General features: G+C 43.0%; 1 protein-coding gene across 5 annotated transcripts in view; it reads right to left on the bottom strand.

Moving 5' to 3' along the window:
- RNGTT (RNA guanylyltransferase and 5'-phosphatase) overlaps positions 1-12,697 on the bottom strand; it is a 431,251-nt gene that overhangs the window by 391,315 nt on the left and 27,239 nt on the right. For all 5 annotated transcript variants that reach the window (XM_075923868.1, XM_075923870.1, XM_075923869.1 and 2 more), the window contains one exon: positions 6,152-6,227. In XM_075923868.1, the coding sequence (XP_075779983.1) occupies positions 6,152-6,227 (76 nt within the window). The remainder of the gene's footprint in view (positions 1-6,151; positions 6,228-12,697) is intronic.

Below are 12,697 nucleotides of genomic sequence, written 5' to 3' on the forward strand. Positions count from 1 at the left end.
TGAAGAAATTCCAGGGAGGGGCATGAGGCAACCCAGCCCCTCTTCTTCCCCCTCCCCCCCGCAAAGTTTTGCTGCTATTTTTGGTTTTTTGGGCCCAGTCAGTTCCTTTTTTTTGTTTGTTTAGTTTTTTGGGTTTTTTTGGTTCACCAAGTTTTGCTGCTATGGGGGGCGGGCGGGCTGGTGTGAAGGTTTCTCAAAAATCAAAAAGGGGGTATGATGCCGAAAAGTTTGGGAACCACTTCTTTAGGCCATAGATTTAGCCCCCATAACCACAAAAAGAAACCGAGATCAGGTAAGTGAAAGATGAGACAAAGGGGAACTCCCTCAGCCAAAAGCACAAAGCTGCGCTAAATAAATGTAAAATATAAAATGAGAACTACTAAGATGATATCTAAGAAATAAAGAACATGGCTAGCTAAGTTCTCTCGCAAGCTAAAGGCAGTTAAGGAATTAAGAGTTGTGACAGATCTACTCCCTCCCCCCAATATACTGTTGCACAGGGGTATGAGAATATCAAGGGCACAGGAGAAGATCCAGAAACACTGCTGACAAAAATCTCTGAACAAGAATGCATGGGTGCAAGGACGTTTTAAAACAAACGTAAGGAAGTATTTCTTAACACTGTTAACCTGTGAAACTCATTGCCAGCAGTGTTAAAGGACAAAAATATAACTAAGTTCAAAAAAAGAATTGAATAAGTTCATGAAGAATATGAATATACATGGTATTAGCCAAGATAAGGGACAGAACCCATGCTCTAGGTGACCCTAAGCCTTTGATTACCATAAGCCAGCAGCAGATAATGGGATGGATCATTTAATAATTGCCCTGTTTTATTCATTCCCTCTGAAACATCTGATCCTGGCCACTGTCAAAAGATAGAACACTGGGCTAAGGTGGATCATAGGTCTAAATTACCACAGCCATTTCCATGCTCTCATGTGGAGCACTCATTGGGATACCACTTGAAGAATTATTCAATCCATTACTATTTGAAACATAAGAGCATGTGGGTAACTTGCTCCTTGTGCAAGAGCCTGTGTTATTACATAAGAACTTCTTATATACTCTCATGGATAAGTAAGCTTAAAAGGTACTTTTGGGGCCCTTCCAGTGACAAGCAGCTCCCTTTTGGGCTGCTAGTTATTAGTGCTCACAGCTGTTACAGAAAAGGAAGAGGAAAAATACACATATTATGGAGGTCAATGGGGAGGAGCCCAGAACAAAGGCAGAATACACTGATGAGTAAAGACAATTAATGTTTATGAATGGCTCTCTTCTTAAAATACTATTTCTGTTCCTCTGGGAAGTGCCCAAGTACTTCAAATCAGCCTTTAGTAGTTCCTCTTTGGAGCCACAATTGAGCCGTCCATTTCTGTACAGAAAAAAGCTTAAATGTGGGCATGTGAAGAAACTGGAGGCTAAGTCCACAAAATAAGAAGTTCCTTATCCTGACAGGCCACAACCATGTTATTCATCTTATTTAATGGAAAGCACTCATACTGTTATGTGCGTGTGGAATAAAAGCCTACATAGAACAGAATAAAGATCACTTGAACAGTGACAGCATTACTTCATTTAAGCCTTTTTGAAAGACTCCTCTGACATCTTGGTATGGGTCAAAGGGAGCAGCTACAGACTGCGGAACAAACAACACTACCTAGCCAGAAATTAATTCCCCAGGCCTGGTCTACACTAGACCAAGACGACTGGCTTAAGGTAAACAAATCCAGCTATGCAAAATGCTCCCATTAGCTTCTCTTACTCCTCACAAAAGGAAGAGTACTACTGGGCACCGATGGGAGCTGCCCTGAATGTTTAATATAGCGGGGCTATACTAGACCTGCCAAATCAAATACCAGGCAATCCATCTCCAGAGCATCGATTTTCTGGTAAGTATAGACATGCCCCTATGAAAAAAGGAAATATGAAGCAAACGTAAAAAGGAGACAATATAAGGTCAGAAGGAAGAAGTTGAGAAGTTTTTCTCTGCTATGTAGTGTAGGAAGTTAGATTGTCTGCGGAGTGTCTGTTCAAGCTGCCAGGAAACAGAACAAACTACAGGTTTCCCAGAATAGGTGGGGGAAAAGCCCTTCCCTAGAGCTAGTAGGTCTAGTTCTACTTTGAGGAAAAATTATTATTTCGAATTGCAAGACTGAATGGTAGTCAGATGCTAACATGATGGGCAAAAGAGAAGAACCTAAGATAGTTAAAGCTAGAGATAAACAGGATATGAAACAGATCTTAAAGCTCATTTTGTTCTTTTCACAAGACAAATTGGAATTATCTTGCTAATTTATCTAAATTGCTTAGCAATCCTTTAATTAATGCCAGAGAGACCCAAACTTAACTTGGGAGAAGGAAGAAAAAGGGAAAAGAGATAGGCCCATGTTCCAAGTGCTTAAAAATTCCAATCATCCTCCAGTAAGTTTGTCCTCGATTGATCATAAGCAGATGATTCTCTTATAAACACATAGTATTTAAAATAGTAACAAAAGCTGATAATACAGCTCAGTTTTCAGGTAGCAAAGACCAACATGGTAAGAAAGGCAGTTTTCACATTCCAGAAATTAAACTGTCTTGGGGAAAAGCGAGAAAAAAGCATCAAATAAATTTTCCAAAGACTAGCTCGAGGGCTCTCAATCTGGATGACCTTTTCTTAAACAAGCTGTAAAACACATCTCAGCATTCACAGTGCATCTGTAACTATCCTACATCATGTGCTTAAGGGGTAAAGATGGACAGATTTTCTATAGGGAAAACCTCATTGTTTCATCAGCAAACAACAGTGCCACTTTACTAGAAATGGGTAATGCAGCAAACATGATTTTTCTTAATATGGTGTGTGTTAACTTTCAGACAATTCTTTTAATGTTGCTGATTATCTGTAGCTTTATTTTATCTGCTACATTTGAGACCATTGGTCGTGTTACACAAAAATTGACCATTTACCAAAACAAAAAACAAAGCAAAACAAAAAAAATCCAAGGCTTGGTTAATCAAGACTTTTCACACAAAAGAAAGAAAATATTAAATACAGCTGCATAGGAGATACTATTTTTTGAAATAGACAACCCAGAATTTCTATTTTCTTCCAGGGGAAAGGACAAAAACAAAAAAAGACTTACAGTGGTTCTAATATTACATGCTGATGTATAAACCATTTATACCAGTGGTCACTGCTCCTTCGGTTGAGATGTCGTCGTCACAGGTGATCCTGACTAGTTTGGTTGGGAGCCTATCAAACACCAGCACTTCAACTGCCACTCCCCCACTGCCATGCTGTTTCCGTCCCCAGTCTTACAGTTGCCCCGGAAGTCACCTGCTTGCTATGCAGGGTGGGAAAGGCTGAAGAGGGGAATGCTGATGTCAGGGTGTCCACAGAGAGGAGGAACATGACAGGGCTAGGAATGGAGGAAATTTGCTCGCAGCTGATCCTCTGTCTGAACATGCACAGCATATTTAAAGGGATAGTGTTAATCTGTAACTCTCACACAGTATGTGATCATCAGTCTCACACAAATACAATATCACGCTCATGTCCCAACACAACACATGCTTGTGGTGTTGTTATTGTTACTTCTTTTACCTCTTTCAAAGTATGTTATTTTAAGTTTTTTATTGGCCTATGAATTTCATAATTTTTTTCTCTCTCATGATTCAATTCTTTGAGTAATGAGTTCTAAAATGCCTATCCTGTCATGACTGGAGTAATAATCTCTGTGGTAATCAGAGCAAATGGGAAGTGTGGGGGCAATGCCTGTAGACAGGGGCAGCACATGGCGCCCCTGCCCCTTCCCCCTCTTCCCCACTGAAACTGCTGCTGGACATACTGACCCCTTTCGGGAGCCAGGGCAGGGGTGAGCCTGTCTTAGCACCACTGCACCACCATACAGTAAGCGGTGCTCAGCCAGAGGCTGCATTCTGAACCCTTGCCCCGGTCCTGAACCCTCACTAGCACCAGTCTTGAGCCCCTTCTATACCCAAACTCCCTCCCAGAGCCTGAACCCTCTCCTGCACCTCAACCTCCGGCCCCAGACTCAGCTCAGAGCCACTCCCACATTCTGAATTCCTCGGCCCAAGACTAGAACCTGCACCACTTTGCACCTCAAACTCCTGTCCCAAACTGGTGAAAATGAGTGAGGATGTGGGAGGAAGGAAGCATGAAATGTGCAGGGCAGGAGGCAGGCCAAAGGTATTTGGGTTTGTGGTAGATCGTGGATTGCACTTAAATTCAAAAAATGATTTTGAGCTTAAAAAGGCTGGAGACCACCAATTTAAATGACATGAAAGTACCCAACCTATCAAGACATAGGACTCACTAGCTCTCTACTAATCAGATGTTAACCTCTATAGCCACTTCCCAGGTTCAGCTGAACTTCTAGATTTCTTGGCCCATCGGTGCTCAAGGAGCCCATGACTATCCATCTCCCCTCACTTCATGTGTCTACCGTAACAGGAAAATTTGGTTCCTCAATCAAAGGCAGCCAATTTTGCCCATATCCCAGCCTTTAAGAGAAGATTTATGCTCAGTCGTAACAAAAAGGAAGCAATCTGGTCTAGCAACATCTGTGGTCTGGCATAATTTTAGTTAGCAGATGTCCACTTATGGGTGTGGCCAAGTTTCCCCACAGTCCTACAAAGTTTGTTTACAGCTACCAGCCCTGCCTCTCAGTGCTCTGTGCTGTTAATTAGCTCTACTTTACCCCCTAAATGTTTATTATGAGTCTTGCCCAGTAAGCAGTAGAAGTGTTGGTGATGCTGCTAGACCATAGGTTCCCAAACTGGGGGGCATGGAGAAATTCCGGGAGGGGGGCACAAGGCAACTTAGTTCCACACACCCCCGTCAATCCCACCCCAAGTTTTGCTGCTATTTTGGGGGGGGGAGCATGAGGGTTTCTCAAAAATCAAAAAGGGGGCATGATGCCAAAAAGCTTGGGAACCACTGTGCTAGACAATACTGACCTCCTGTGCTTCAGCAAATTCTCTGGTTCAGCACCAGTTGGGTTCCAAGATTGCAAGACTAGAGAAGTTTAATCTGTAGTAGAAAGATATTGCCAAGATACTACAGCTTGTCTGCACTTGACACTACAGCAGCATAACTGTGGCACTTCAGTGTAGACACCTCCAACGCCATCTGAAGGAGTTCACTTGTCAGTTTAGATAGTCCACATCCCTGAGAGATGGTAACTAGGTACATGGAAAACCTCTTATATCAATCTAGCACTGTTTACATGTGGCTGAACTATGATACTCATGACTACAACATAGCTGAGTCAATCTAACTTTTTAGTGTAGACCTGACTCTAGATACAGGGTTTCTATCAGGGCTAGTAGGACAGAAGAAAATCTTGTATTTAAATAATACCATTGAATAAAAGTCATCCTCTAACATGGCAAGAATTGTAGACTTTTTTATTGCAGTAATGATATTTAAAGTGGATCACCACTATTGCAGGGGCAAGGGTCATTTCTCCCACCCTTATTTCAAAATATGCATCCTAATTCTGGAAAATTCTCAAAAGGTAGGTTACACAAGCAATATAGTTTTTGTTTGAAAAATCCTATAATAAACGCAGTATTTTGGGGATTCCTTTCAGATGTATGCATACATGTCACTTTCCTGCTACTTTGCTTATCTAATGCCATGAACAAAAGATCTACAATAATGCTACATGGTAAAGCAATCAATCAAAAGCAGTATATCAATCTATTTCAGTACTCTGCACAGGGAAGAAAGAAAGCAACCTGTATAAACTCATGAAAACTTAAACACAGCTTGTAGGAATAATTGTTGGTCTCCAGATTTGACAATATACCTGAAAACTTAACTGAAATAGACTGAACTGTCAAGAGAGTTTGACAGGAATAATGTTAATAATGTCACCTGCTCAAAACTATGCCTCTCCAATTACCATCATCTATTGAAAATACAGACAAGTTTAGTGTACTGTGTTAGGTATGCCACCAAAAAAATCAGTATTCAACGGTGAAAAAAATATAATCATTTAAAGATAAAAATCTTAAAACAGGCTGCAAGTACAATCGAACTGCCAATGGAGCAATAACAATTCTGAAAAACATTGGAGAAAACACTACCAATTGTATCCCTTCCTTGTACCCAAAAATTAAATTAAATTTGCAAAATTACCTCCAATCCAACTTCTCAACCAAAAAGGCACAGATAAGAAAACCAGTTCGATTAAACCCATGTGTACAATGAACACCTGGAAAACAAAAACAAAACAAAACTAAATGTATGGAGACAATTTTTCAAATGAGTAACATGCAGCTGTTTTTATTACAAACAATGTCAACAGGTGACATTTTTGGCTCATTCCATTAAATTATCACCATTAAGGAGATACTCTCACTGAAGAAACTCAGAACTTCTATGGGCAGTGTAAAAGCCAAAAAGATATTTAAATTCTATGTGCTAATTCCCACAAATAATTGTCTGAATCTTCACTTTGTCACAATACAAAAGCCCATTAGCACTATTTTTATTAGTGTTGAAATCTGAATAAAACCAGAAAGTACCTGAATGCTTTCTGATCTGCATTATTAGGAGTCATAACAGACCATGTAACCAATGTAGCAATTATTAATTTAGAAAATTAAGTTGGGGTTATATTTATATTGTTCAGAATAAAAATCAAGCCAAAATTAGACTGCTTTAAACTTAATATCCTCTCTCTCTCTCTCTCATTTCAAAATGGTTAATTAGTGCTTATTTAATTTTAATATTGAAAGAAATCCCAAAACAACATTCAATAAAGACAATCAATCATTTAAACTACGTGCCTTTTTAGTTTAAAGAGAAAAAATGTTACAGTTTATTACATTTATTTTTGAGCCTTTATTTTACTGACTATTTCTCAGGGAGGGGGAGAGCATAAAAGCAATTGCTTCTAATTTTCCACTTTTCCTATGTTACCAACTCCATCTAGTGGTAGATAAATAAAAACAAAAGGCCATGTCTTGCTGTTACAATCATTCATTCAAGAAATATCTTGCTCAAAATTATCTTGCACCCCTTTTAATATTAAATTGACAGGGGTCAAACTATTAATTTATATATTAGTATCATGCAAAATTATTATGGTTATTTTTAGAGCTATCAATCAACATGTGTTAATGCCTGCAATTAATGCACTCCAGGATTAATGCGTTAAATTTTGTTAATGCATTAATTGCAGGCGTTAATGCTGCGCTGCCCCTTTGAAGTGCTGCTGTGGTGTTTCAAAAGGGGCAGCACAATGCGGAGCCTGGGATCAGCTGGAGACTCCCCAGCAGACCCCAGGCTCCACTACCCCTTTGAAATGCACAGAGGCAGCGTTTCAAAGGAGCAGGCGCCTCACAGCTGAGTTGGGGATTTCCCCAGAACCCCACAGCATTTCCCCATAGCTGTGCAACATTTCCCCAGAACCCAGGGTCAGCTGGAGAGTCCTCAGCTGACGCCAGGTTCCACTGCCGTGCAGAGCCCAGAATCAGCTGGGCAGTCTCCAGCTGACCCCCGTCTCTCCGGCAGCTGCCCCTTTGAAACACCAGAGATGGTGTTTTAAAGGAGCAGCCATGGAGCCCGGCGTCAGGTAGGAACTCCCAGCTGATCCTGTGGTGGCAGTGGAATCCAGGGTCAGCTGAGCACTGCAGCTGATCCTGGTCTCCGTGTTGCGCTGCCCCTTTGATGCGCCACTAAAGCAGAAAAATATCATCTGAGTTAATAGCATTTACATCAATTTTTGTATTTATCAATCATATTCAAAGAAGTTAAAAGCTCAGTAGAGATTCTCTCTTGGGTCTATGTGATCAGATTATGAGCAATTGTTTTGATTTTCTTCTATCAACGTAAACAAAGTGAATGGTAAATTCCAGAATATGGGATTAAAAAATATGCAGTTTTGTCCTCCCTCCTCCACACCAAAAGCAAAATTGTTACCAATGGTCAAAAATGGGAATAACTTGAGCCCCCTTCTTGCAGACATGTATCAAGCCAGGTCAGGCACCTTTCTTCCTCAACCTGATTAAAAGATATATTTTCTTCATATACAGGAAATTAAGATTATTAAGAATGTGTTCTCTGAAAAAACAAACGTCTCAATAATTAACAGCTAGCCTGGCTTGTTTGTATTTCTTCCTATTTGTTTAACTAAGCCTGGTTTATCTCAAAACTTGCTTCATAGTACAACGAATTTCAGTTCCTGTAAACACATTTTTTTCTCTCCATTGCCTTCTACTAAGGCACAGTCTTTTTCCTCACTGTTAGTAGGACTTGCAATCAAGTTTCCAATCAGTTTTTATCTAGTTTAGGTAGGAAGTCTCACAAAGAGTGCCATTCAAACTGGCCACTTTGTATTCCTGGCCTACTGATGATGAAAGTTAAACTTTCTTAACTTGCACTCAGTTTGTAGCAATGGGACATGCAATGACTATTAGTATCAAAAAGTCAAAGGTCTAGCGATTTTTATGCATATGGCAATAAAAGAAGCATGTTGGCAATGCAAACAAAGAATGAGAATTTGATGTCATGCATCTTTCCCAGTCATCACCGTTTCTGTCATTTTCTACGTACATACAACCTCCAGTTTCCCCAATTAGTCTGGTGTTTCCTTAGAGCAGTGTTTCCCAAATGGTGGTCAGCGGAACCCTGAGGTTCCATGAAGTGGAACTCGGCGTTCTGTGAAAAAATTCTGCTCCCCCGACCCCTGAAGAACCCATAGGCAGCTCCCACTGGGGCTCTGCCGGCGAGGACGGGCTTTGGCCGCTCCACCACCCACTGCAGCTACCCCAACCTGCACATGGCATGGCCCCTCCTCACCCTGCAGGACTGCCCTGTCCCGGTGCTTTGCAGTCACCTCCTCCTTGTGTGCAGGCGGCAGGTTTTACAGTTGCGGCAGCTGCTGCTGGGAGAGGGAGGAGGAGGGGTGGCCAGAGCTGAGGAGCCGCTCTTGGATCTGGGCGTTTTTAAACTGCTGCCTGCAGGGAACCCGGCTCAGGCTCTGTTGCCCCCCCTCCACCTGGGGCACGCTCGGGCTCTGCTGCCTTCCCCTCTCCGCCCCCGGGCACGCTTGGGCTCTACTGGCCCCCTATGTGCTGCTGCTCTCTCCCCCCTGCACCCCTCCCCCACCCGCTGGGGAAGTGGCAGAGTTTGATCTGGCAGGGAAGGTCTAGGTTTCTACACCCCGCTCCCCGCCCTGCCAGCGGGAAGCCTGATCTGATGCTGCAGCTATGCTAGGTTCCCCGCTGCATGAGTGGGGGAGGAAAGGGGGACTGAGCTCCCTCCCTTCTCCTCCAGGAACAAGAGCATGCTGCCTGGAGGTTTTCCCTCTTGCAGCAGGGTGCCAAGCCAGGTAAGCATCCCCCCCCCCTTCATGCCCAGACCCCACATGCATATCCTCCTCATTCCCTCCACCCCACCAAGAGCCCACATTCCCAGCTTGCTCTGACACCCTGCCCCAAATCCCCTCTTGTACCCTCCGTCCTGGACAGGCACCCTGCCCCAAGACCCTCATGTACCCTGCCTCCTGGCCTGACACCCTGCCCCAAGACCCCCTCCTGTATCCTCCCTCCTGGCCAGGATATTGCAGATCATTTTTGTGATTTATACACGAACATCATGAAGTATTTTCCAACCATAAATGACAATAACTGGATTTGAAATCCATTAAGTATAACAGGAAAGCCAGTCAGTTTTTCTATGTAAGATTATGAAAAATCACTTCAGATGGCCAATTAATACAAAAATTTAAAGAAATTTCGCTGATTACGTTTTGGGGAGGCTTATGTCAAGAATATTCAGCTTTATCAAGATGTGCAATTCGTCAGTTGTTAACCTTCACCAGCACATACTTGTGTGAAACTGGGTTCTCAAATAATGCAGTAACAAAAACAAAATACAGAAATCGACTGAATGTAGCGCCAGATATGCAAATCCAACTTTTTAGTATTAAACAAAATAAAAAGAATTTGCCAAGAAGAAAAACCACTCTTCACATTTAAAACTGCCAATATAATTCATATTAGTTTTTGAGCTTTTTTTTTGTACAAATTAAATGTGATTTTTGTTTTTAAATATGTGCAATTATACTAAATGTTGATCTCATGACCTTATTTAGCATTTGTTCATTATTATTATCCTTACTTATTTGTGGTCTACTTTTTCAGCTCCATATACCAGACTGTCTTCCGGGGTGGGGGAAGTGCGGTGTGTCGTGAAGCTCAAGTCCGGAGGCTTTTTTTTTTTTTCTTTCCCCCTCCTTCCCCCCGACATATTTTCCTTAGGGGTTCCTCAAAATTCTTCAAGTTTAAAAGGGTTCCGTGGCCAAATAAAATTGGGAAACACTGCCTTAGAGGGACTTCATTCCCAGGCTTCAAGGTACTTACATAGCTGATGGGAGAACATTATGAATTCTCAAAATTAGATTTTTATGACTAAAAACTAAACCATCATTTACTTTAAAATTAACACTAAAAAGAAGGAAAAACAATTTTAAGAATGGAACTGAGTAAAATATGAGTGTGTTAGGAAAAGTTTCTGATCAGCAACAAACATTTGAATCATGTAATGACCAGCAAAGTATGTTTGCAGTATGAAATGGTCTTCCTGGGGAAACAGTACTGGTCCACTGCTCAAGTAAAGCAAACTAAATGCAAGAATCTAGTGTAGACTAGCGTTCCCGCTAACATTTTCTGTCCTTGGACGAGCTGAATGTTCTTTTGTGCAACACCATTATTGAGGTAGTATGTGGATGTGCACCACCAATACAAACAAAACACACATACATATATTTTAGCAGTCCGTATGAATGAAAGAATATATTAAAACAAGACATCTGTGTCTAGATGCTGTGAGGTACCCTTAGTGACTACAAAAGTGCTGGTAGGAAAATAGCATTCTTCCACTCAAGGAAGAGTATAAGCCACAGAACAAATTAACACATGGCTTCAGATTTCAAAGAGCTTGCAAATAAGATTTCGCCCTACAAAGCTAGCGTCACATCTAGTACTTGCTGCTTCTGACTCATAAGAGCCAGAACTTTACCTCTCGGGGGTAGGAAACTCTGGCTTCCCCCCTCCCCCCCCCCCAGCCACCATGGAGGGCCGGGCTATGGCTGCAGCTGCACCAGCCCCAGCCCTTTCTCTCCCCACCCCTTCTGGATGCGCCAGCCCTGGCCCTCCCCCCACAAGCGCACCAGCCCAGGCCCTTTCCCTTCCCCTATCCCACCATCCCAGACAACCCTTTCCCTTCCATTCCAGCCGCACCCACCCAGGCCCTTCCCCGCTGCCTAATTTTAAACCCCCCCACAACCCAGCTAAGGCAGCCCCAGGCCCAGCTCTGCCACTGGGAGGTGCTGAGCTTGGGCAGAGTTAAGGCTGTAGTAGGCCGGGCTATCATCCCAGATGCCGGGACAAGCTGAGGCAGCACCAGGCCCAGCTCGCACCCCAGCTGCTGGGTGGGGGGGCCAAGACCATGCCAGGGTGGAGGCCACTACAGCCCGTCTCTTTCCACCTCCCCCTCCACTGCCAGGGAGTGCTGGGCTGAGGCCAAGGCAGCTATGGTCCTCCCCCAGCCGCTGGGAACAGGAGGAGAGGGCCAGGGCCACAAGCAGCCCTAACTCTCCACATGAGCCCTTAAGAAGGCCAAGCTGGGAGTGGGTGGAGCTTAGCTACTATGGACACAGAGTGTTGTGATAACATCACTCTGTCCTCCCACAGGAAAAAAATTTATACATAGAGACAATTTACCATGTATTAATTAGTAAAACAGGATTTAAAAAACCATTAAGTTCAGAGTTTTAGATATCTGCAACACTCCAAAAAAATTGTTAAAAGAATCTTGTTCTTCATCATTTTAAGTCATTAAACACCCATATAAACTTTGCTTGAAATGTAATCATGCAAATGTCCTCCGAACACACCCATACCCCTATGCAGCCTGTTCTCCCCCCTCCCCCTCCCGCCAACCCTGACAGAGAAGACCACACAGCGAGTCAGGATGCCCCAAACAAACTGTCCCCTATCTCCACCTCACTGCACAGATGCCAGCACCCACCCACCCACCCCATCCTTCCCCCACCTACCCCATGCAGTCAGCCCCTTACCTCTCCAGTCCCAGATCAGGAGGATTGAAGAGACTGCTGGGTTTCTGCCTCCGTCTCTCTCCTTGGGCAGATGGAACTCTAAAAAGTCCCCTCTACTCTGACTTCCCCCCCAAGCCAGGTTAATTAATTACTCACTCTCTCTCCCCAGCCACTTATGCCCTGCTTATATCACCTTCTTATCTTGTCGCCTTTTCTGCTCTGGGAGCTCTTCAGTTCAGCATGCAACAGCTCCATTTAGCTGCTGCTTACAGACGCCTCGCCCCCCACCATCAGCTAAGCTCCCTGCCTGCGCCGGAGCTTTGAACCTCGAGCATGGCTCAGAAAATAGCTGCGCAGTCATGTAGCCCCCCAGCTTAGAGGGAACTTAGGTATAGACTATCCCTAAAATAAATTTATCTAACCTGCTCTTCAAAATATCCAATGATGGAGATTCCACAACTTCCCTCTGCAATTTATTCCAATGATTAGCCACTCTGGCAGGAAGTTTTTCCTAATATCCAAGCTAAACTTCCATTTCTGCAATTTAAGCTTTTTGCTACTTGTCCTATCATCAGAGGTTAAGGAGAATAGTTTATCTCCCTCCTTCATATAACAAT

The sequence above is a fragment of the Pelodiscus sinensis genome, chromosome 3 (assembly GCF_049634645.1).
Source record: "Pelodiscus sinensis isolate JC-2024 chromosome 3, ASM4963464v1, whole genome shotgun sequence".
NCBI classification, from domain to species: Eukaryota; Metazoa; Chordata; order Testudines; family Trionychidae; genus Pelodiscus; species Pelodiscus sinensis.